General features: G+C 45.7%; 1 protein-coding gene across 6 annotated transcripts in view; it reads left to right on the forward strand.

Moving 5' to 3' along the window:
• LOC133423495 (histone-lysine N-methyltransferase 2C-like) overlaps window positions 1-25,141 on the forward strand; it is a 128,253-nt gene that overhangs the window by 63,093 nt on the left and 40,019 nt on the right. For all 6 annotated transcript variants that reach the window (XM_061713682.1, XM_061713683.1, XM_061713686.1 and 3 more), the window contains 17 exons: window positions 1,183-1,218; window positions 1,470-1,613; window positions 2,558-2,590; window positions 3,876-3,998; window positions 4,764-5,111; window positions 5,257-5,330; window positions 5,595-5,924; window positions 9,968-10,529; window positions 12,266-13,125; window positions 14,295-14,591; window positions 15,341-15,666; window positions 15,742-15,923; window positions 17,390-17,797; window positions 19,045-19,343; window positions 19,433-19,544; window positions 23,110-23,460; window positions 23,552-23,663. In XM_061713682.1, the coding sequence (XP_061569666.1) occupies window positions 1,183-1,218; window positions 1,470-1,613; window positions 2,558-2,590; window positions 3,876-3,998; window positions 4,764-5,111; window positions 5,257-5,330; window positions 5,595-5,924; window positions 9,968-10,529; window positions 12,266-13,125; window positions 14,295-14,591; window positions 15,341-15,666; window positions 15,742-15,923; window positions 17,390-17,797; window positions 19,045-19,343; window positions 19,433-19,544; window positions 23,110-23,460; window positions 23,552-23,663 (4,597 nt within the window). The remainder of the gene's footprint in view (window positions 1-1,182; window positions 1,219-1,469; window positions 1,614-2,557; window positions 2,591-3,875; window positions 3,999-4,763; window positions 5,112-5,256; window positions 5,331-5,594; window positions 5,925-9,967; window positions 10,530-12,265; window positions 13,126-14,294; window positions 14,592-15,340; window positions 15,667-15,741; window positions 15,924-17,389; window positions 17,798-19,044; window positions 19,344-19,432; window positions 19,545-23,109; window positions 23,461-23,551; window positions 23,664-25,141) is intronic.

Raw genomic sequence — 25,141 nt, forward strand, 5'->3', positions numbered from 1 at the left:
ATGTTGACAATCTTAAGATATCATTGTATTGACTAGTTGATCTGTGTTTATAGCAATACTTTTTACCATGCCATTGGCTAGTTAGGATTATTGGTATGTTCGCAGATATGGCACGCCGCCTGTGCTATCCATTTAATTTCTTTTTGGGCAGAGTGTGTGATGTTGCTGGCGGCCTCGTAGGAGACTGGTAGGAATGTCTTGTGTTGTCTTCTTCAACGAGGGTGAGAAGGTGTCCTTGCTAATCCCTGTATTCCGTGTGTGTTGGGTGGCTATCAGGGCGTGTTGTAGATTTGCCGACAGAAGTCTGGATCCAAAGCTATTTGGGTGTAGTCCATCACACTTGAAACGATCAGCACATTTCCAGAAGACATTGAAATTGTCAATGAATCTCAATCTGCGTACATGACAAGTAGATGCTAGCCATTTGTTGAAGTGGAGGAGTCGACTGAAGGCTTCTGGTCCTCTGCCAATGCATGCAGTTGGTCCGCTGATGGACACGTCTTGATATTTGTCAAGTGTGCTCATTAGATGAGTGAAATCCTCTTTCAGTGTCTCAGTGCCAGTTTTCTTTTGTGGAATGTCAAATGAGCCGGTATGAGTGACAATTTTTGTTCCACTTGGTCGTGCGTTGATGATTTCTGGAAGTATTTCAGACATTTCCCTGACAGATGTATTGTCTAAGCAAACATTTTCAGTATTATCAAGTCTCACATACTTTGTTATGGAATCCCCAATCAAGCATTTTGAGTAGACCTAAACTATTTTCTGTATTTGTATGTGTCAAGCTCACCTCGCGGTGTTGAGAATATCTCCCTTTTGGAATGTTGTAAGGTGCCAAAATGAGTCCGGTGTGCACCTCTATGTAAAAAGGCACTTTCCTTGGCTGGAATTTTCAGTATAAAACATAGGTAAAATAAAGAAAATTCAGAGCTCACATGCAGACACACAAACAATTGACTGGTCCGGCGGCCATCTTGGATTCTGAAGCTGTAAACGGTTTTGAATCGACGGTGTAGCATATGGTGAAGCGTGAATGTTGTTCCTCACCTGTAGACGGCTCCTGCTGAGTGAATGCAGACGTGATGAGGACGCGTCGGAGTGATGAGGACGCGTCGGAGCTCGGAGCTGAGGGCTCTTAGCCGTGCTGGTTTTCAGAAGATAACTCTGTGTGTTTGTTTCCAGGTCAATTCCAGGTGGAACGCTCCCCCTCTCCATTTGGTAAGACCCCACTGGATCTGTGCCCCCTCCTCCCCCTCTCAGCTTCAGAGCTCACTAGTGTTCAGTAGCAGCCCTGTTAGAATGATTCCTCACTTCCTCTCAGGGTCCTTTCAACCCTCACTAGTTCTTCTCCTGCAGACGTCCCAGTCTCTTCCTTCCTCTGCTGCTCGCTAACCTCCTGTCCACGTCCTCTTGTCCTCTTGGCTTGTCCATCCGTCTTACCTCTCCTGATCTGTGTCTCTGTCTTCCAGCCGGGCTGGACATCGGCTCCATGACCAACGACCCGTCCTTGTCCTCCGAGCCGACAGGAAGTTGTGGGCGTGGTCAGAGGACGGTGCAGGACGAGACTTTGGACGCCATCTTGAGTCCAGAGCTGGACAAAATGGTCACGGAAGGTGAGTGAAGGCCCGGTGCAAATACCTGATACCAGGGGTGTAACGATACACTAATCTCACCATACGGTACGATACACGATAACGATACAATATTATAGCAGTATTTTTTTAACAACCTTGAATGAGGAACATATGACTGGAAAAAATGGTCTTTTATTTGAAAGACACAAAATACAAAATAATGCTGTACATTTGCCCTATTGTTACAGTTTGTAATGCTTTATAACTGTTTAAGTTTTAAAGAGAAAGCCAGGCCAACCATTTTCCACAAACTGAACTAAAAGTAAATGTCAGGTTTGCATTATGATCTTCAGTTTCATACAAGTACAAATATTTTGCCACAAACTGAATAGTTTCTCTCATGTATGGTCTGACTTTTTTCTTTTCCAGAAATGTAACAACTAAAATTAAATAAATAAATAAATAAAAGTAAATAAATCCATACAATTTTACATCATAAAAAAGATTGATTCATGCTCACCTTATAAGTGTAAGAGATTTATTTTTGTTAAGAAGGTTATTTTGGTAATTCAGGGTTGATTATTTTATAAATATATTCTTTATATTGTGATGTAAATCAGGGACTATAATGACACTAGTCAGTTTATCTGTAGTGATTAGTCTGTTTTAGATTGGCCGGAGTGATACAGCAGTTCAGAGCTCAAAAAGGGACAGAAAAAAAATGTACTAGTTTCTTCTGAGCGTAGTAAGATTTTGGTCCGCGGGTCGAGGCGTGGTCGGATGCGCGTTACTAGTCAACACAATATATTAATATTAATAACACAATATCAGATACACTTTGTCACCTCCACGACACGTATTGTGACGTTTTTGTATGGCGAAATTTCGTGGCGCGATATATTGTTACACCCCTACCTGATACATACCTCAGCTTCCACACTGTGTGTGTGTGTGTTGATGTTTGTTGTTCTGCTGTGTTGCAGGTGCCATCCTCAGCAAACTGTACAAGATCCCAGGTACGTCTTCACCCACCTAGCAACCCCGGCACGGCACGCCACACACACATGAAGGCGTTTCACTTTAGTTTTGGATCGTTGCAGAATCTTTTCTCTGTTTTCTACATCCATGTCAGCGTTTCAACGTGGAATATGGAGCACCGTTAATCAAATAAATCCATACTTCCATAAATGTTCGATGACATAAATAAATAGGACAATGAAATAAATACAAAAGACATCATTAAGATCTTTATTTGAATGCCTTACTTATTTCATGACTGACATAATGGTATATTTTTTTTATTAATGAGACTCTTATTTTGTAGTGCAACATTTATATATCATGGCACTCTTATTTCAGGGCTCTTTATGTTTTGGTGTGCAAATGTTAACCTGAAAGGAGAGAACCCTGCTTGAAGTGAGACAAATACCATTCTTGGTGGAAGAAATGTTGAGATGTGTTGCGGGAAGACTGGAACTAAGGGCCAATCCCAATACACCCCTTACTTTCTACCACTAGCCCTCCCTCACTACCACTACCCCGAAAAATCAAGCCAGGTTACGCGTCGCCGCGTAACCTACGCCGTAGGCTCTGCGTTGGTGTAAAGCAGAACCTTAAATGAGCCTTTATTCTGGCGAGATCTTCGCAACAACGGGCAAGCGAGTAATAATGTACATTCACTGAGTGAATATTATGAAAGTATATATAAATAAATAATAATCAAAACGCATTTTTATGCAGAAACTAACTCAGAATATTGATTTTATTCACTAAAAAATAAGAAACGTCCGCCATGTTCTTTTTTTTTTTTTATTCAGTCCACAAATGACGACGAAAAGCATTCTGGGAAATTTTTCTAGCCCTCGGTCGGTTAGTCGGCATCTGAAAACCCGCGCTCTGTAAGGCCCCAAGACCCCTAGATATGCCCACTCCCCCTAGATGAAAAGAGGAATTGGGACACCACTACCCTCACGAGAACGTGCAAAATGTAGGGGTAGTGGGAGTATTGGGACTGGGCCTTGATGTCCTTAATGCCAGAACAGCAAGGGCTGCTGGGATGCAGCCTTCCTGTGCAACTGCTATGGGATTAATAAAGCCAGGTTCAGATCATGATCAAGTTGTGAAAAGGACGTGGGGAAAGCTGTCCTGTCCCTGTGTTTTTGGTAGATGTACGACCGAAAGGTAGAAATGGATGATAAAAGAAGTGAAAGTAAAGGGAAGGTTTTTTCTTTATTTCTTTCTTCTTCTTTCTTCTTCTTTCTCTAATTTGGGTGTCGTATCTCTGGCTGTGTTTATTTCCAGAGTTGGAGGGGAAGGACGTGGAGGAGGTCTTCACTGCTGTTCTGAGTCCAGGCGACGCCCACCAGCAGCCAGAACCCAGCCAACACCCTCATGCTGGGAGCCAGGGCCACCCACACAGCTCAGGTGAGCACCCAGCCGTGGAACCAGGGCTTGGGGATCCATTCACATGTCAAGAATCCATCTGATTCAGATTCTTAAGATTCAGAATCCATTATCACGATTCAATTCCGATATTGATTTGGGTTAGTGTTATTAAAACTGTTTTTTCAGCTGTTGCATGAATGAAATGACTGTGTAGTTATGCAACATATTAATACTAGTATTATATTGAGATTCAGCAGCAAGTATTAGCAGCTAATGATGCTGTAAGGACCAATCAGCTCCCAGAATGCTGATAGAACTGCTTCCAGAAACATCGTGTGGCAGAATTATCAAACAGATCCAGGGAGGAAACAGAGGCGGATGAAATCAGTTTTATTTTTTCCCATATTCAGTTTTCATTTCTTCCATTTTCGGCCTATTTCGGTTTTCTAACTTTTGGGAATTTGGTTTGTAGCATTTTATGCAATTTAACCCCAAAAAAGTATATAAACTAATGAAATATAGACAATTTATGCAATTATAACTGAAAACTTTAATGTTTTCATACCTTTAAACATATTTGAAGGCAAAAACATGGCACCAGTTATTTTCGTGTCCAACAAAACATTCCTTTATTGGGCATAAACAAAAAAATACCAAAAGTTGTCATGTAATGACGAAAAAAATCGATCTTTAGACATACAAATTGATTTTTAGGAATTAATATGAGAATCGATTTAGAATTGGAAAAAATCGATATTTTTTTTTCAACACAGGCCTACGTGTAACGGTATCTGTTCTCTGCAGCGTTTCCACGCCATCCGCTCAAGAACGGCCTCCTGGCTGCTTCTGCTCAGTATCCCGGTTCTCCCATGATGCCTGGCGGGGCCCAGGGCCTGGCCAGCTTCAGGATGCCGGCCCCCGGAGGGCCCAGCCTCGCTCCCGGGCAGGGCCCCGCCCCCGGCCTGGGCCCCGCCCCCGGCCTGGCCTCGGCCAATCAGTCATCGGCAGGAGAGGGGGAGCAGGACGCTCTGTCCACCGCTCAGAGGAGCATGTTGAAGTGGGAGAAGGAGGAGAGTCTGGGAGAGTTGGCCACCGTCGCTCCAGTGCTCTACTGCAACACCAACTTCCCTCAGCTGAAGCTGCAGTACCCAGGTACACACACACACACACACACACACACACACACACACACACACACACACACACACACACACACCTCACTGCTCCACAGAGAAAAATACCCATTGTGTGTGTGTGTGTGTGTGTGTGTGTGTGTGTGTGTGTGTGTGTGTGACAGACTGGTCCACCAGAGTGAAGCAGATTGCCAAACTGTGGAGGAAAGCCAGCTCTCAGGACAGAGCGCCCTACGTGGTGAGTCTCGGCTCCTCTTCATCACATCTCCTTCCCAGACAGAGGAGGGCGGAGTCTAACAGGCCCTCCCTCTCTGCTGTGCTTCAGCTCTGCCTTCCCAGTAAATGAACCCCCACATATGCAGGATCAGCAGTGATCAGTGGGTCAGGATGCTAGCAATGGAAGGACTCAGAATTAATAATAAGCTAAAATGAAGATCAGTTGTTGGCAGTCATTTTTTCTTTGGCATTGTGTTTATTTGTTTATTGTTTTCTGTCTATGCAGCAAAAAGCTCGGGACAATCGGGCCGCTCAGCGCATCAGCAAGGTTCAGCTGTCCAACGAGCCACTCAAACGTCTGCAGCCGTCCCCACAGCAGCAGCAGCAGCAGCAGCAGCAGCTCCAGCAGCTGCAGCAGCAGCAGCAGCAACAGCAACAACAGCAGCAGCAACAGCTGCAGCAGCAACAACAACAACAACAGCAGCAGCAGCAGCAGCAGCAGCTGCCGCCACCGCTAGCACCGTACGACCCCGTCTCCATGGAGACGGACATGAATTTCAAGGATCCACTGAGGCCCAGAGAGTCGGAGCAGGAGCAGGAGTGGAAGTTCAGACAGGTGAGCAAACTTCATCGGTGCCACTAATCAGACTCTGATGGTTACCATGGGGACCAAGTTTCATTTGGAACAGCTGGGAGGCCTCAGCCAACAATATTCAGTAGATACAGGCAGTACTCGAGTTGAGGGGGGATGGCATCCCCCCTGAAATAAAAACGGTCAAAATCATCCCCCCTGAAAAAAAAACTGTCAAAATCATCCCCCCTGTAAAACTGTCATCCCCCCTTTCCATCCCTTATGTCATTTCATCAATGAATGTGGTTTTACTGCTGTTAGGTCTAAATCAACATTACATAAATTCATAACGAGGAAAGACACAGAGACTGGCTTGGAATAGTTTTAACGCACTTCTGCAGAAGGGGGAGAGCAGAGGAGTGCAGGGCAACTTGGCCCTCATTGAGAACTCCTGAGCTTCCCAAAGATCCTCCTCCCTGAAGATGCTTTTATTAAGAAACGTGACAGGAAATGACCATATAAGGACAATGAACAGTAAACAGTAGACAGTAGACAATGGAGGGAAGTGATAACGTGTGATTGAATCCATCACACTACAGTAGACAGATGCCACCAGACAGTCCCTGAGACCCTGAGTAGATCAGTAAGTGGCTGCTGTGACTTCTGTTAGCCAAGCATGTGACAGTTTCGTAAGGACAAAACAAGTTTAAAGATTGATTAACCTCACAATTCCCTCTTCTTGTCCTTTTGAAACTTCAACTAAGATCCGTCCATTAGGCTTAGAATAGTAGCCTCATATTAAGGCCAAACATTTAAGAAATAGCAAGCAGGGAGTTTATAACACACTTAACGCAATTATATGTCAAGGGAGAGGGGAAAAACACCAGATCATATAGGGCAAAATTCCGCTCCGACCCTCCTAGTGAGCGATCGCTCATGGCCAAGACACATAAACGCTTAAAGTATTTCACAGTAAACAAAATGAAACAGTCTACACTCCAGTGTCATCATAATCAACAATTCAATTCAATTCAATTCAATTTTATTTATATAGCGTCTAATACAACAGAGTTGTCTCTAGACGCTTTACAGAGACCCATACCCAGAACATGACCCCCGAGCAGTTATTACATAAACAATGGCAGGTAAAAACTCCCCTAGTGGGAGAAAAACCTTAAGCCAAACAGTGGCAAGGAAAAACTCCCCTTTAGGAGGGAAGAAACCTTGAGCAGGACCAGGCTCATAAGGGGGGACCCTCCTGCCGAGGGCCAGACTGGTGGGTCAGGGACGGCAACAGCACAGCAGGCAGGTGGAAGCAGCAACGGGATGACCAGGGGTGGGGACCGCAGGCCAGCACGCAGCTCCCGAAGCTCCGGCCCAATCAGCAAGTCCCAGGTTGGGGTGCAGGGTCAGGGAAAGACTTGTGCTCCGTAATGCAAGCTACAAGCCACCCACGACCACCTGCAGGACAAAAGAGAGAAAAGGGAGGAGAAGGGGGGGCCAGCAACAGGATGACCAGGGGTGGGACCGCAGGCCAGCACGCAGCTCCCGAAGCTCCGGCCCAATATCATCCAATCATCCTTCTCATCACTTAGTTTGTTGGAGTTGTCGGCAATACTGGACTAAGGAAGTTGGATGGTTCTTTGGACCATTGGACCATTGCACTTAGACACAGAATGATACACACACAGTACAAGGACAGTAATAATCGGGCTCATAATTTTAGTCATTATGTCAGTCCAGGGGCCGGAAGTCAGCCAGGACCCAAAAGTGGTGCCTGCTGAGCGTCTGTCTTCTGACATGACTTTGGCCAACTGACGTAATCCGGCTATAGCTTTGGTAACATTACCTTCAGCCCAGTTTCATCAGGGATGAACATTGTTCCTAAATTACAACAACAATGTAAGCACAGAGTTTTGAGGAACAATTCCTAACATGTTAGCATGACTCATTAGTGGAAGAGTTTCCTCCATCTATTGGAGCTCCTCTCCAGTTTGTTGTAGCTAGTCAGTTTGGGCTAGTCATCTTCTTCAGGCCCGTGGCTGGTGAGTAGGCGTCAGATGAGTTCTTCAGCGGACAAAGGTTTTGATACCGTCCGACTTCCGGCCTACTCAGGGTCTGGAAAGTTTTCCACTAGCCTGCACTGTGACTGGTGGACGCACGTAGATCGTTCAGCAACCCTTACTGCTGTCGGGGTCGCAGTCAATCAGGATCTGGTCACCTGGTTTCAGCAATTCCTGCTTAGGAGAGAGAGGAGAAAGCGGCAGCTTACAAGAACTTTGAACATCTGTTCAGCAAACAGTTCACTCATCCACATCGAGAGTGGATCTCTTCGGCTTTCTCTTGCCATGGCTCTCCTGAGCCTTAGCTTAACAGTGCCAGTGACAGTTCGTTCCACTAGGCCTGCTCCTACAAAAAATGTTAAAGTAGGTATTTGAATACTTATATTTTGTGTACTATACCCTGCCTTCCCTCCTGTTTGAGACATGGGACTTGGCTCAATTTAGCCACCAGGGGGAACAGGTTTTCTGGAAGTACTGGTTTGTCAACTCAACTAGAATTTGAGTTGGATGTCAACAGAGGGGGGGTCTCGTTGTCATCGCTGCCAGAGTCCTGACTTCTCCCCAGATAAGTGGTTCTCCCACTTCTTGACCTTTCCCTGGAAGGATCAGGGCTGCCAGAGTCCTGACTTCACCCCAGATAAGTGGTTCTCCCACTTCTTGATCTTTGCCTCCTGGCAAGTCGGCAGAACTTTCTTATTTCAAAATGTTCTTATTTCAACCCAAGTGGGTTATGGTTTTATGAAAGTAACAACACACAAGTTAATAGCATAACGGTCCAGTAACAAAACGGTTAGTCACATAATGGCCCTGGCCATTCAGGCTCCAATGCTTCACAGACAAAACTGTCTGTGCAGCAACTCTCCTACAACGTAAAACACTAGTCCTTAGTGAACTTATATATATATTAGGGCTGTCCAATATTGGCATAAAGCAGCATATTTGCCCTTTCTCATGTTGTTAACAGTATTAAAAACATTTAAAAAAAAAGGTAAGGTCATTTAGAACAGCGCAAAATGTGTGAATAAATATGCAATTAATATGCGATTAATCACAGTTAATTACAGAAATCGTGGATTAATTAAGATTAAAAATTTTAATCGTTGGCCAGTACTAATATATATATATATATATATATATATATATATATATATATATATATATATATAACCAATAACTTGTTGTAAAATGTCACTGACAAGCAACTGACAGTAGGCTCATGAACACGCCCCTCCACTGTATCCAAATCACAGCGGCGTCCATTCTATGGGACAAAACCCAACCTGATGAAGCTGTCAATCATCAGTATGTGACTTCACGACAGACAAAATAAAGAAAAATGATTGATATGTTTCTACGCTCATGTAACAGTCAACCCAATCATGCACAGCTCATACTAACAATGGCAAGAATTACATTTTCATATGATCCAAACATACAAATACCGGACCAAATACAGTATTACAAAAGTAATCTTCAACCATTCGTAGGGTAATAATAATAATAATAATACCTTTATTTATAGAGCACTTTTCCAAAACAAGTCACAAAGTGCTTTACATGCAATTAGGGTACGCGGGGACTCGCGCCGTACGGTGCGCGTCCCCGCGTACCCTACGCCGCAGGCTCTGCGTTGGTATAATGCGGAACCATAAATCAGCCTTACCACACGCCAGCTGACTCCGCGCTCCCAGCGCATCAGCCGGCCAAGTCCTAACAGTTTCCCCCCTTTGTTAAAATGTCCACATTGCAAGTATTGTCGCCCTGTTGTCATCCTTTTTGGTAAAATTGTAACCAAACTTTTGAGCGTTTATGCCGCTTTGTCCCCGTGTTTTCCTGCTGGGCGCGAATGCGCACGTTGCGCAACGTGCTTGGTGACGTCATACGCGCCCACTGGAATTGATAAGGGAATCGTTTGTGAAAAAGGCAAACGATTCCAAGGAATTGAAACACTGGGAACCGGTTCTCAACAAGAACCGGTTCTCGATTCCCATCCCTAATGCTCTGTCTTTCTCGTCCTCCTTGCAGCAAATGCGCCAGAAGAGCAAACAGCTGGCCAAAATAGAGGCTACGCAGAAGCTGGAGCAGGTGAAGAACGAGCAGCTGCAGCAGCAGCGGCAGCAGCAGCAGCAGCAGCGCCTCTCTGGATGTCTGTCTCCAGAGACGGGCAGCAACAGCCCCCTGACTCCCACCCAGCAGCCTGCGGCGGGGGGCAACGTCTCGCCCCTGCACCCAGCTTCCAGCCTCCGACCCGCTGACGATGTCTTCCTCAGACCCCAGGCACCTCCTCCGTCTGGCATCTCCTCACTGCCTCACTCCCCCCATGCTTCCTCCCCTCTCCACCAGCCTCCATCCTCCCCTCAGATGTTCTCCCCACCCTCCTCTCGTCCCTCTTCACCATGGGATCCCTACAGTAAACTAGCAGGGACACCTCGCCCAACCTCCTCCCAGTCGGGAGGTCCCCCGACCCCCCAGCAGCAGCTCCGCAACTCCCTGGGTGCCTCCCCAGCCCACGACACCATGGGCTCTCCGGCGCCTTCCCCGGATTCCAAAACCCCTGACAACTCCTGGGTCCAAGGACACCAGCCAGGTACCCGAGCTGCTCTACGTTCCCTCATGCATGCATCCATCCTCTGCTGCTATTTCTACTAGGGCTGGGTGTTGTTAAGAACCTCACCATTACATTCCATTTCCATTCTTTAGGTTTCGATTTGATTTCAATCGATTGATTTAAATGCTTCGATATCGATTCAGTAAGACGTAGAAATACATTTTTCATTATTTTTATTTTCATGCCTATAACACGTGGCATGTTACTTCACATAGAAATGAACTGAGCAATTAAACTTAGCAGCACCGTAATGGCTCACTTGTGCATTTTACTGTAGTACAAAAGTTAAAATAAAAAAAAAAACTAGGGCTGGGACTCTATTAAAAAAATGAATCGAATTAATTACAGGCTTTGTAATTAATTAATTGCAATTTGATCACATATCCATTTTAGACCTGAGAACAATGAAATTTCCTTTTTTTGTTTGTTTCAAATTTTTGTATACGAGTGAATGATTGACTAGTGAAAACATATGTTCAATTTATGAAACAGTTTATTTTTATCAAGGTGGTGCTTCACCAAGAACAAATCAGTGCAGTTTGCAGTAAATTAAATGTATGGAGTATGCACATTGAATGAGACAGGTAGCCTATAGTCAAGGACCTTCTGTAAACACTTAAATATAACAAAATACTTTCAACTGTTTCAAGTACATTCCAGAACATGGAAACACATTAGAAAACAGAGCACGCTTCCATCCATCCGTTTTTTAAAACAACATTTCCCATCCACGGGACCAACGAGACCCTTTTCATCTGCGACTTCATTCATCTTTAACGTGTGTGGAAACAACGAGAGAGAGTTGTAAAACGCTCTGATCTCGCCGTGGAGCTCACAATGGGAGTCCACGTAAGTGTCATAACTCTCTCGGTGCATCCGAAATGCCATACTGAAAAGTATATACTAAAAAGTATACTTAAGTTCGTCACACTTTTGAGTAAATATCAGTAAATATCAGTAAATATCATTAGGGTGGAAGTATGCGTTGGTTGGTGCGCCGTCCGTGTGAAAGTCGTCCCGTGACAAACGTTCCGAGGGGAAAAAACGAATGCGATTAAAATGCGCTATTTTTTTAAGCGCGCTATTTTTTCTGTAATTAATTAATTAATCGAAATGAACGCACTAAAGTCCCAGCCTTAAAAAAAACACATGACAGTTCTGTGTCAACATGATCCGCAGCTTTGTCATGTTGCTGTTGTATTTTAGTTCTTCCTGGAACAACTTAAGCTGCTTTCACATAGAGCACGGTTTGAAATTAAAAAATGTTCAATTCTTGCGCGCTCCAAGCTCGGCAGCAGAGCGGACCGCTCTTGCGCCACGGTAGCACATACAGAATGAATGGGAAAGCCAGGCGGCGGTCTGCGCTCTGCGCCCTCTATGTGAAAGGGGCTTTAAACACGACTCTACTTTTGTCCGTTTCTTGTGTTTCTTCTTTAAATGGGAATTCAAAATGAGTCCACACGTCTGATCTGAAAGATTTTCCGCTCGCCATCATCGCCATTTTATTGTTGTTTGGTCACGTGCAGACACCGTCCACAAAACGCGAATCATAAGAAAATGTTGCTCACAGCGCCCCTACTGGCCAGGAGGTGAATGGATTCAGAGGCTTTGCTTAATCCATATTAAAAAGGGCGGGGATAATTGCAATGCATGGATTTTTAGATATTTTTTCCCCAGCCCTAATATCTCTAACTCCTCCTGTTGTCTCCTCCCAGGCCTGCAGCAGAGCAGAGAGGGGATGATGAGCCCCCCCTCCGGCTCCAACCCGGACCTGTCAGTCAGGCACGTGGGTGCCCGGCCAGCCGACACCTACCCGAGGACCAACGTCCGCGTGGGCGTCTCTGAGCCGCTGGGGCGGGGAGGTGACCTGGTCTACACGGGGGTCTTCAAAGCCCCCATGCCCCCCCAGCAGGAGGTGTTCAGCAGCCCCGGGGGAGGGGGGAGGAAGGACCCACCTAGACCCACAGACCTGGGCTTCACGTTGGCCCAGTCCCAGGAGCCTCCCTTCCCCTCCAGTCCGCTGTCCGGCCTGGGCTCCCCCCACCGCAGCGCCTACGCCCAGGCCCCCGGCACCCCCAGACCGGACTACAGCCAGCAGAGCAGCGAGCTGTTCTCCCAGCAGTCCCCTCTGAGCTCCCGGCCCTCCCCCGACCCCTACAGCAACCCCCAGACCCCCAGCACCCCGCGGCCACACTCTGACCCCAGCTACCTCACCACTCCACCTGCACTGAGACTGGACCACTATCAGCCTGCCGGCCCCCGCCCGTCCCCCACCCACCCCCAGCTGGACTCCTACGGCTCCAGTCCGGGGACGCCGCGCTCTTCTGAACGCTTCCCTCGCTCGCCGGGGAACCAGCGCGGCGCCGATCCTTACTCCAAGCCCGTGGGGACGCCGCGGCCCTCGCCGGACCCGTACATCCAGCAGCCCTCCACACCGCGGCCTCAGAAGGGCCACGAGTCCATGAGCCAAGCTCCGGTGGAGAGCTACCCCCCCCAGACGGCAGCCTGCGGCTCGTCCCCCCTTAACTCTGGACTTTCTGCAGAAACGGGGAACTACGCGCAAACGCACCACCAGGTAGGAGGAAAACCCAGTCCTCATGCTGGATTAGGGTGTAACGATACACTAATCTCACGATACAGTACGATACACGATATTGAGGTCACGATAACGATACGATATTATAGCAGTATTTTTTAACAACCTTGAATGAGGAACATATGACTGGAAAAAATGTTCTTTTATTTGAAAGACACAAAATACAAAACAATGCTGTGCGTTTGCCCTATTGTTACAGTTTGTAATGCTTTATAACTGTTTAAGTTTTAAAGAGAAAGCCAGGCCAACCATTTTCCACAAACTGAACTAAAAGTAAATGTCAGGTTTGCATTATGCATCTTCAGTTTCATACAAGTACAAATATTTAGCCACAAACTGAATAGTTTCTCTCATGTATGATTTGACTTTTTTCTTTTCCAGAAATGTAACAACTAAAATTAAATAAATAAATGAAAGTAAATAAATACATACAATTTTACATCATAAAAAAGATTGATTCATGCTCACCTTATAAGTGTAAGAGGAGATTTATTTTTGTTAAGAAGGTTATTTTGGTAATTCAAGGTTCATTATTTTATAAATATATTCTTTATATTGTGATGTAAATCAGGGACTATAATTACACTAGTCAGTTTATCTGTAGTGATTGTCCCCGTGTTTATCCTACTCACCACCCCAAAAAGGTTTAATTTAATAAGGTAAGGCTTAACTCTACACCAGACTTACATCAGTAAAAGTTCAGAGCTCAAAACCCCCAAGAGTCCCGTGATCGGGACCAAAACGGGACTAGTTTCTTCTGAGCGGAGGAAGATTTTGGTCCGCGGGTCGAGGCACGGTCGGATGCGCGTTACTAGTAAACACAATAGATTAATATTAATAACCCAATATCGCGATACAGTTTGTCACCTCCATGACACGTATCGTGACGTTTTTGTATCGTGAAATTTCGTTGCACGATATATTGTTACATCCCGGTCTGTGATTGGACGCTGCCTTGGCGTCGCCGCTGCTCATTTGCATAAAGTTGAGATTTTTCAACTTCAAATTGACGCCTCTCGCGACCCCTCAGCGCGCTTTCATAGACAACGAATGGCAGCCAGACTCCCGTGACGCTTTCAGTGTGAATCCAGGCTCAGCAGTTTCCTCATGTTCTCAGCTGCAGTTACTGATCCCTCCTCTGTGTTCAGGTGCAGCGCTCTCCAGGAAAACAGCAGCAGCAGCAGCAGCAGCAGCAGGATCCGTGTCCCAGAGCTCCCAGCAGCCAAACCCCCAAGCACCCTGGCATATCTGAGGAAAGTGGCTTCCCAGGTCTGGCCAGTCACACTCAGGGTCAGGCCGCCTTTGAGCTGGGTCACATGACACCCACATCTGCACAGACGGACAAGACGGCACCCAATGAGATCTCTACGCTGAGCATGGCAGCTTTAGACGGGCCGTTGAGCATCCTGCCTCAGCTCGGAGACTCGGAGGAGAAGCTGAGACAGGTACAGCTGTTCCATGGGTGGATGTCAAGAATTATAAATAATTATAAATCATTGGCATAGCCACATTATGTAGATTTATAGCAAAATTATGGATAGAATGATGTGTGTGGAAGGGTGCATGCATATGGATGTATGTATATGGATGCTTATGTATGCATGTATGTGTAGATGAGTGTATATATATGTATGTACATGTATGTATGTGTATACAGGTATAAATAAGTGCATATATGTATGTATGCACAGCAATGTACAGGACTGTCTCAGAAAATTAGAATATTGTGATAAAGTCCTTTATTTTCTGTAATGGAAAAATGTCATACATTCTGGATTCATTACAAATCAACTGAAATATTGCAAGCCTTTTATTATTTTAATATTGCTGATCATGGTTTACAGCTTAAGAAAACTCAAATATCCTATCTCAAAAAATTATAATATTCTGGGAATCTTAATCTTAAACTGTAAGCCATAATCAGCAATATTAAAATAATAAAAGGCTTGCAATATTTCAGTTGATTTGTAATGAATCCAGAATGTATGACATTTTTATTTTTTTTTTAATTGCATTACAGAAAATAAAGGACTTTATCACAATATTCAAATTTTCTGAGACAGTCCTGTACATGCAAAAAAAAAACATTGTATGGACTACTGATTTCTATAACGTGACCAAATAAACATATCAAATCAAATCAATGTAGAGGATGCTCAGCACCATTCAGATTTTCCTTTGTTTTCCTGCGCAGCGCCAGCGGCTCCGGCAGCTCATCCTGAGGCAGCAGCACCAGAAGAGCGCCTTACGGCAGGAGAAGGGCCTGCAGGAGGCAGCCGGACCTGCTGCTCCCTCCTCAGCTGGTCCTGCCACCCCCCTCCACAGCTGGCCCCAGCAGGAGGGATCCTCCCCTGCTCCTCAGGCAGACCTGTTCGGACGTCCTCCGCCCCCATACCCCGGTACCATCAGACCCGGCGGAGCTCCTGCCCCGAGGTTCCCAGGGGGGTTCACCCCTGGAAACGCTCCCTTCCCCAGACCAAACCTCCCCAGAGACCTGGGGGTCAAAGGTCCACCCGTGAGGTAATGAGATCAGCAGAACCAGGTCCAGGCTCAACGTCACACTCGTGTGCATCAATATTCTCTTCTCCCCCCCAGATTTGGTTCTCCTCCGGGAGCTCTGGCGGTCCACCAGGACCCCTTCCTGTGCCAGCCCCAGGAGTCGCTGGCTGGGATTAACACCATGGAGGGAAACCTCGTCCAGATGAGGAGACCCATGCCCTCGGAGTTCAGCAGTGTTCGACCTTTGACCCACGGCCCCGGCCCACACTTGATGCCAGGTCAGGAAAACGCATAACTAAATATTACATCCTTATATTTAATGTAGTGAACAATATTTCCTGGAGACCGATTGTGTGTGCCGTAGGCCAGTGGTCCCCATCGGGTCGGTAATAACAGCTACCGTTAACCACAATACATGAGTAACCATGGCAACCAAACTCAAGCTGGACATAAATACGGCATAAAATTTGCAAAGAATTCAAATCCTAATCAGCAGGAGCTTTTTGTGTCAGTTAGGCACCACTTTAGCATTCCCGACACTAGTTTAGTCTTTCAGACACACTTTCTACTGTCGTTAAACTTTTACCGTTAAAGTCCGAAGCGCCGGATGTTTATAAGGTCTCGGTGAGACGCCTTCAAAATAAAAGCACGAAATATTGGTCTTAATATATAACAAATAAAATAAAAGCCTGGCTTTAAATAACATTAATGAGAAAACAAACATAAAATAAAATTTATAAAGGTAATTTACAATTTCCATGATTTTATTTTATCGAAAATTATGATTTAGTATTATTAATAATAATTAATGATAATATTATTATTATTACCATAGAGAAAATACCACAGTTTTTATTGCCGATCTTGTCATTTTATTTAGTTTCAGCTACACCTTTAGATTGGGCTGTGAAAATATTGTCAGACATTAAACCGGTCCGCGGTTCAGAAAAGGTTGGGGACCACTGGCGTAGGCCACCTGCTGGCCACGCCTGCTGGCCACACCTGCTGGCCACATTCCTCTTCATGTTAAACAGTGACCATGGCGAGAGCCACTGGGGCTCCTTCCTGGTGTCATGGGGGTCTGGCCCGGTCCAGCGAGCAGGGGTGAGGGAGAGGAGGGGCAGAAGGAAGAGTCTATTAGGTGCAGAGACTCGGCACTAGAATTTAATCCTTCATCAAACTGCAGCGTTTAGAAAGTCATAAATGACATTGACTGCGTTTCCATGCATCAATAACCCTTTTAAAACCTGAATATTAGCAATTAACCCGGTTTTGCACGGCCATGTAAACACCAATAACCCCTTTGAATAACCCGAATTTGCTCATATTCAGGTTTTTAAAAACCTGAATATATATTAAAAACCTGAAATCAGCCTTACCACACGCCGGTTGACTCCGCGCTCCCAGCGCATCAGCCGGCTGAGTCCTAACAGCTTTCCCCCTTTGTTGAAATGTCCACATTGCAAGAATTGTCGCCATGTTGTCATCCTTTTTGGTAAAATGTAACCAAACTTTCGAGCGTTTATGCCACTTTGTCCCCGTGTTTTCCTGCTGGGCGCGAATGCGCACGTTGCGCAACGTGTTTGGTGACGTCATTCGCGCCCACTGGAATCGATAAGGGAATCGTTTGTGAAAAAGGCAAAGAATTCCAAGGAATTGAAACACTGGGAACCGGTTCTTAACAAGAACCGGTTATCGATTCCCATCCCTATTGGCCTGTTTCAAATGTTTGCTTCTCCCCCAGGTGGCCCTCAGCCGTTCCCCCCCCGCTCCCTGGCCATGCCGCACCTCAACATCATGCCCTTCATCGAGCTGCGCCACCGCGCCCCCGAGAGCCGCCTGAGGCTGCCCTTCCCCGACCCCAGGGCTCTGCTGCTGCACCCCAGGGACCCCCAGGCCGCCCTGCTCAGGCCGGGCCTGGCCAGGATGGGGGAGAGCCTGCTGGGCCAGCAGATGGTGCTGGGGGTGGCGGGCCTGGAGCAGCTGACCCAGCAGGACCAGCAGAACCTGGGCCAGGGCAGCGACGCGGCTCTGCCCGGCGTGGACGGGATGGAGGAGCACCTGGAGGGGGAGGACTCGGCCGTGAAGGACCTGGAGGACGTGGAGGTGAAGGATCTGGTGGACCTCAACCTGAACCTGGACCCGGAGGACGGTATGAACACACGGGTCACACTTTGATCAAATCACTTGTTTTTCTGATCGTATAAGACGTCGTTCCGACTTTTAAACTGCATGGAAACACCTCAATCCGTTCTTCTTCGGACCTATATCGGACATTAAATAATCAGATAGCAACACTTAGATAATTCGTTCACAGTCGGAATGTTAACCCCATGTATACGGAGACATCGGATATTGCAGTCTGAGCAGCTGGAGAATTTCCTCTGGGGCATTCAAGCGGAAGTGAAAGGAGACGGCGCGTAGTTGTTTAAACACCTTTTAAAAAGATGGTGAAAGAGATGGCAGAAGCTTCATCAGGACACCGGAGCAGATCAAAATAAAGTGGAAAAATATACGGAAGGCGCCAAACAAAACAACCGTCAACCGGAAGTCGCTTGTAGCACCCTATAATGTAATCATTTCCTATAATGTAATCATTTCCTGAAAATGTAATAAAATTTTCAATTAGCTCAATCAAAAATGTAATAAAACCCAATAATGTAATAACTTCCCCAATAATGTAATAAAATATCCTGACGGATATTGTAATAACATTTTTACCAATAATGTAATACCTTATTACATTATTGTAATACCTTATTACATTATTGTAATACCTTATTAGGTTATTGGGAATTTATTACATGGTACTCAAAGTCTGCAATTGAACCCAATAGTCATTCTGGTGTTTCAAATCCAGCGTATATAACATTCTTAGATACTTAAAAAACAAAATGTAGAACTCTGGTATTACATTATCAGTTTTTGAAAAAAAAAAAAAAAAGAAAAAGACCCACCTGAAAATGTAATAAATTCCCAATAACGTCATAAGGTATTACATTATCGGTAAAAATGTTATTACAATGTCAGTCAGGATATTTTATTACATTATTGGTGAAGTTATTACTTTATTGGATTTTATTACATTTTCGATTGAGTTAAGTGCCAATTTTATTAAATTTTCAGGAAATTATTACATTATAGGGTGCTACATGGCTCTTTGTTGAAATGGTTACCATGGTTACCATGGTTACAGCGCCACATAGCGTCACGGAGTCAGCCATGCTCTGGACATTTATCCCATTCTCTGAACAGCATGTAAACTCAGACAAGTGATTGGGTCTTCTGGATGTTTATCTGATACCATCAGAAATCCCATCTCTTTGCTGCATGTACTGTAAACGTACGGAGAGTGTGTTTGAAGCGTGGACATGTTCATGTATCTGATCTGTCCCTCAGGGAAAGACCTGGACCTGGGTCCCAACGACCTCCCCCTGGACGACATCCTGCTGTCGGGCAAGTTCGACCTGATCGCCTACGCCGACCCCGAGCTCAACCTGGAGGACAAGAAGGACATGTTCAACGAGGAGCTGGACCTGGGGGACACGGTGGAGGAGAAGGACGGGGGCGTCTGCAGGAAAGGTGACCAGGTCCAAACACTCCTGCCGGAGCAGCTGAAGCAGGAAGTGAAGGATGCTGGGAAGATGGAGGCTCAGCAGCACCCTGAGGCCCCAGGAGCCCCCGCCCCCATCGGCAAGGTGGGAGTCTGAGCTTTAATGGGTTCTGATCAGTGATGGTAGGAGCTGATTATGATCATGAAGAATGACCCCCCCTCCTCCTCCTCCAGGAGAAGCTGGAGGACTCTGGTTCTGTTTCAGGGCCAGTTCTGCTTGTCCAGACCGAGGAGCAGACGCCACCCACAGGTTTGACTCCCAGGATTCATCCTCCCATGACTGCAGGTAAACTCACCTAACTAACGTATTCCTTTTTTTTTTTTTTTTTTTTTTTTTTTACCTTGTCTGCACACATATTATTGATTGATACCATGACGGTAGAAACCAAAAGTGTATATATGTGCATTATTACTATATGTAATATATACATATATATACGCACACATATGCGTACACATACATAAATATACACATACAAACCCAGTGTTTTTTTTTTTTTTTTTTTTTTTGGGGGGGGGGGGTGATGGGGGGGGGGTGACGACATCCACTGCCAATCCAGGAAGCAGGAACACACGGAGACACACGTCAAGCACTGGAAATCTGCAACAAAAAATCCACAAACAAAGCACGAAACCGGCACGGAGCCATCCAAAACACGAACAGCAATCGACCTAAATCTTGAGATCTGATCGCAGTCTGAGCTAAGCTATCGCTACCGCTACCTAAACCCAAAAACTAGAGAGCCAGCATGCAGGTGAACAAGCCAGTGTGTATGTCTATGTGTGTGTGTGTGTATGTATATGATCATGCATGTGTGTGTGTGTGTGTGTGTGTGTGTGTGTGTATGTGTATGCATGTGACTAAATGACTATGTGTGTGTGTGTGTGTGTGTGTGTGTGTGTGTGTGTGTGTGTGTGTGTGTGTGTGTGTGTGTGTAATAAACCAAACAAAGCTCCACCTGAAGTGTATCTATAGTGGGGGAGGGGGGGGAGCAACCCCGCCACCCGCGAGACCAGAGGCCGACAAGGAAGAGCCCGGAACCCAGGCCACCGGCAACCCCACAGAGGGGAGAAGTAGGAGGGAGGCAACCCACCGCCTGCGAGGCCCCCCCCCCCACCCGGCGGCGGCCGAGGGGGCCCGCGGGCGGGGCCCCCACGGCGCGGAAAGAAGCAGCCAGGGATCCCGCGGCGGCGGACCGCGACCCAGGCAATCCCCGGCCACCCGGCCCGGGCCGGACACGCGGCCAGGAGGCCCTCACCCTTCAGGCCAACGACCCCCACCCGGCAGGGGGCCAGCCTGCCCGGAGAGACAGAGCCGCCCCGGCCGCCGACGCGGGCAGGCGCACCCGTCCCCCACGAAAGTGGCCCTCCAAGACCAGAGGGGCGCCCCGCCGTAGAGGCAGCGGGGGGGACCGGAGACGGGCCCGGAGAGAGGGAACCCCCCAACAAGGCGACACCCGCGCAGGCCCGACAACGGAGGGCCCCAGACCCAGGCATCCCATTCATTCATCCATTCACCTATTCGATACCTATACTAGTAATAATATAATATACTATACATAATAATAATAATAATACTAATAATAATACTAATAATAATAATAATAATAACCATCTTTGTATAAAATAATATTGATAAATTATTAAGTTTTTGATGTCCTGCCAATGGAGGCTCAAATCCTCCATGGCAGGACCCTTCCATACCGCATTCCCACCGACACAGACATACAATCACGCACCGTTTCACCTAACTAACGTATTCCTTATTGGCCACGGTTACATGATGTTTTTTAATTCTGAATTAAATCATTTGAATTAAACTATTTTCCTTCGAGTTTACATGGAAATAGTAATTCCGAATTGAGGTTTACATGGAAAACACGTTAGATCGGCTTTATCCAATTCCTCTACAGGTCTGGGGGTGGGAAGGTTCTGATTGGATCAGGGGGCGGACCGGAAGTTAAACTACCGGAAGAAAAACTAACTAATGGCCCTTTTGCACTAGTACTTACTGAGCCCGACTCGGCTCGTCACGCCTCTACCCGTTTTGTCCCCGTTTGTTTTCCCCCCCCCAGGTGAGAAGTGTGCAGGTTGGGGTGAAGCTGCTGTGACGTACTCGATTGCGCCAACGCTTTGTTCATGTCGGCGCTGATCAGAAATCAGCTGGAGAGAGCTGAGAGTAAAACAGAGCTCCTGGTGGATCTGATCGTTCCTTTACACCCGTCTACATCCCTTTTTAATTCTCTCCTCAGCACCAGGTTTATGAACATCTGCACCTCAGAGTTGGATCACCACTCAGACGTTTTGCGCTTTATAATAAAATCGCCGCGAGTCGCGCTCGCGCTGATTCCCGCTCGCGCTGACTCCCGCTTCCTGATTCAAACGTCTGACGGCCCCGCCCCCCGACCAATCGGTGGCGCGGAGGGTGGTGACGTCAGAAAAAGTCCCGGCTCAGCCCGGATAGAACCTCGCTAGAATGGTTACAGAAAAAGTATCTGCTTGGAGCAGCTCCACCCGTCTCAGCCCGTAGTGCAAAAGCACAAGACAGGGCCGTGGCGGGTAGAACCGAGCTGAGGTGGGACTAGTGCAAAAGGGCCATTAGTGAACTTTGAAAAGTTCACTAGTTTTATGTTTCCTGTTTCCATGTGTTCTTTTAATTATTTCTATTTCTTAAATAAATGTTCTCTGCTCTTGACCAGCGTTTACTGCTGCTGCATCTTGAAACTTTGTTTGGAAAACCAGCCCAGCGTGGAATTTAAGCGTCATGGAGACAGACGGGCGAGGGAACGAGCAGAAAGAAAGACCGGGATTAATTTAAAGAGGAATGAGTGGATACATGATCTGGAATTATTCTATTCAGATTTAAAATCGGAATGAATCATCCACTTACTTCGGAATTAAGGCCCCGTTTACACGCAGCAAAAACGGTGGTGTTTTCATGCGTTTTGGCCGTTCGTTTACACAAAAACGAAGCTCAAAGTCACCAAAAACCATCATTTCTGAAAACTCCGGCCAAAGTGGAGATTTGCAAAAACTCCGTCTTCACGTTTGCTTGTAAACGGAGAGAAACGGACATTTAGGCTTCAGAACGTCACATTATGAGACAGAAACGTCACCAGCGTCATGAGTGACACCTGTGGTTACAATTTGTTTGGCCACCGTCAATATTTTCTTGTATTTTACCTGTTTTAAATTCTAAAGTCACACTTAAAAGTAACTCCACTTCTCTGTCACTCCAAACGAAAGACTGTCGTTCATCTTGGAAGTAAAGCCTGAATTATGGTTCTGCGTTAAATCGACGCAGAACCTACGGCGTAGGGTACGCGGTGACGCGTGCCGTACGTTGTGCGTCGCCGCGTACCCTACGCTGTAGCCTCTGCGTTGGTGTAACGCGGAACCATAAATCAGCCTTAACTGGAAGTTACTCGTGTCATTTGTTGATGTTTTTTTCCAGGATTCTGATTGGCTAGCATGACTTTATCTTCTCGTTACACTGTCCCCTGTAGGTTTGGCTGCTCATAGCACCTTAACAGCTATTTATGCAGGTTCCTGGAAATGAAGAGATTTTGAAAACGATCTTGTGTAAATGATGGAATTTTTCAAAACGTAATGGGAGAAATATCTGTTTTTGTAAATAGCCGGCTATTTGTAAACGTGGCCTGAGTCTAATTCGGAATGACCATTTTCATTCAGAATGAGGTGTTTACATGGTCATTTTTACTCATTTTAAATCAGATTTAATTTTAATTCTGAATTAAAGAGGAATTAAACTTCCCATGTAAACGCATGATACGTGATGGATGTGATGAAGCACTCCTCTGATCCCTGACCTGTCTCCTGACCGTCTCCAGGGCAACAGTCCGTCTTCCAGCAGCAGCAGAGACCGTTTGGACCGTCTCCGTCCTCCTCAGCTCTGCCCACCCCCCATCCTCAGGGCCTCCCCGGCCTGAGTCCTCAGGGCCCCCCTGCCGTGCCCCAGCCCAACCTCCTCCTCAGCCCTCAGGGCCAACCCCCCCACCCGGGCCCCTCCACCCAGAGCCTGAGCCAGAGCCAGGCCAGGCACCTGCTCCTGGAGGAGCAGCCGCTCCTCCTGCAGGACCTGCTGGACCAGGAGCGCCAGGAGCAGCAGCAGCAGAAGCAGATGCAGGCCCTGATCAGACAGAGGTCCACCCCCACCACCGAGCCCGGGTTCCCCAGCATGGGTGAGACTGACGCATCACAACCCTGACTGGTCTTTTTTCCTTCAGTTTGACCACGTGCCCTCAGACCTCCGTGTGTGTGTGTGTCCCGCAGACATGGACTCTATCTCAGACCCCATCATGAAGGCCAAGATGGTGGCGCTGAAGGGGATCAACAAGGTGATGAGTCAGGGGAACCTGGGCCTCAACCCCATGGTCATCAACAGGTGGGAATCCTGCTCTTACGGGAGCTTTACACATGTTCATTCAAGCCTGGAGCTTTGCTCTTAATTTATTTTTATTTTATAGATATATTTATTGAGGGCAATAAAAAAATAAGATTTACAATAACAATAGAAATATCAATATTTTCCCCCTTTTTTAACTTTTCATAACAGTAATTAAACAAAAATAAATAATAATAATAATAATAAGAGAAAAAAATAAATAAATAAATACAACAACACACCCCTCTCCCCTTCCCTCCTTCATATGGTTAATAGATTAATTCAATTCAATTCAATTTTATTTGTATGGCGTCTAATACAACAGATGTTGTCTCCCAGGTCACTGGCCTCTATTGCTTCACTATTTTCCACTGTCGTAAGATGAGCAATGGCCTCCTTAAATTTAGCAATAGTTTCATCATATAAACATCTGCTAAAGTAATACCTCCTATTTTGAACTTCAACATCAACAATATTAAATTCAAAGGTTATTAAATAATGGTCGGATAAAAGGGAGTTTACAGGTGACACCAACAGATCATCAGTTTCAACACCGTAGGTTCGAACAAGATCCAGGGTATGATTAAAACAATGCGTCGGTTTGTCCACTTTTTGTGAGATACCCATTGATTCTAGAAGAGAATTGAAAGCTAATTTAAGATTATCGCTTTCAACATCCATATGAATATTAAAGTCACCTACTATGATGAATTTATCTGTACTGATCAATAATCCAGAAAGGAAATCTGAAAATTCAGCTGATGTAATTAGCGGTACACTACCACTAATTACATCATTCAAAATCATTTAGCTTCTTTTCACATATGCATAACAATACTGGAGCAAATGAATAGTAAATTAAATAATCAAGTCCTGCAAAAACACATTCATTAATGCAGTAGATGATTCAGATCATTAGTCCAATAAAGGCAAAAAATTAAAAAAAAAGTTCCCAAATAAGGTCAAAGTCTCTAGTTTTTTTTCTAACGGAATACAGTATTTTTTCTGGAGTTTTATATGATGGAAGTTCATTGATCCACTGTTTGGGTGCTGGAGGTTTTTCTGATTTCCAGTTTTTTAGAATACAATTTTTTGCCGCGGTGCCTGCAAGCAGAATGAAGTACTTTTTATGATATTTAGCGAACTGATATCTCCCAGTATCCAGACTTTAGGATCAAGAATATAGGATTTTAAAATGTTGTTTTGATCACGTATTTCCAGAAAGCATCTATAATAGGACAGTTCCAGAGCATATGGAGTAGATTTCCAGTGTTAATTTTACATCTTTGGCACATGGCAGAGACCGCACTATTACATTTATTTAATCTATAGGGAGTGTAGTAGATTTGATGTAAAGTATTGAATTGAATTTGTATGTGTTTGGTGGATATTAACATAGTGTGTTATGTTATGTTACAGGTTTATTGGGGAATATGTCAAGCGATTGATTTTTGATCCAGTCTCTTATTTGAAAATAC

This window comes from Cololabis saira, chromosome 22, assembly GCF_033807715.1.
Source record: "Cololabis saira isolate AMF1-May2022 chromosome 22, fColSai1.1, whole genome shotgun sequence".
NCBI classification, from domain to species: Eukaryota; Metazoa; Chordata; class Actinopteri; order Beloniformes; family Belonidae; genus Cololabis; species Cololabis saira.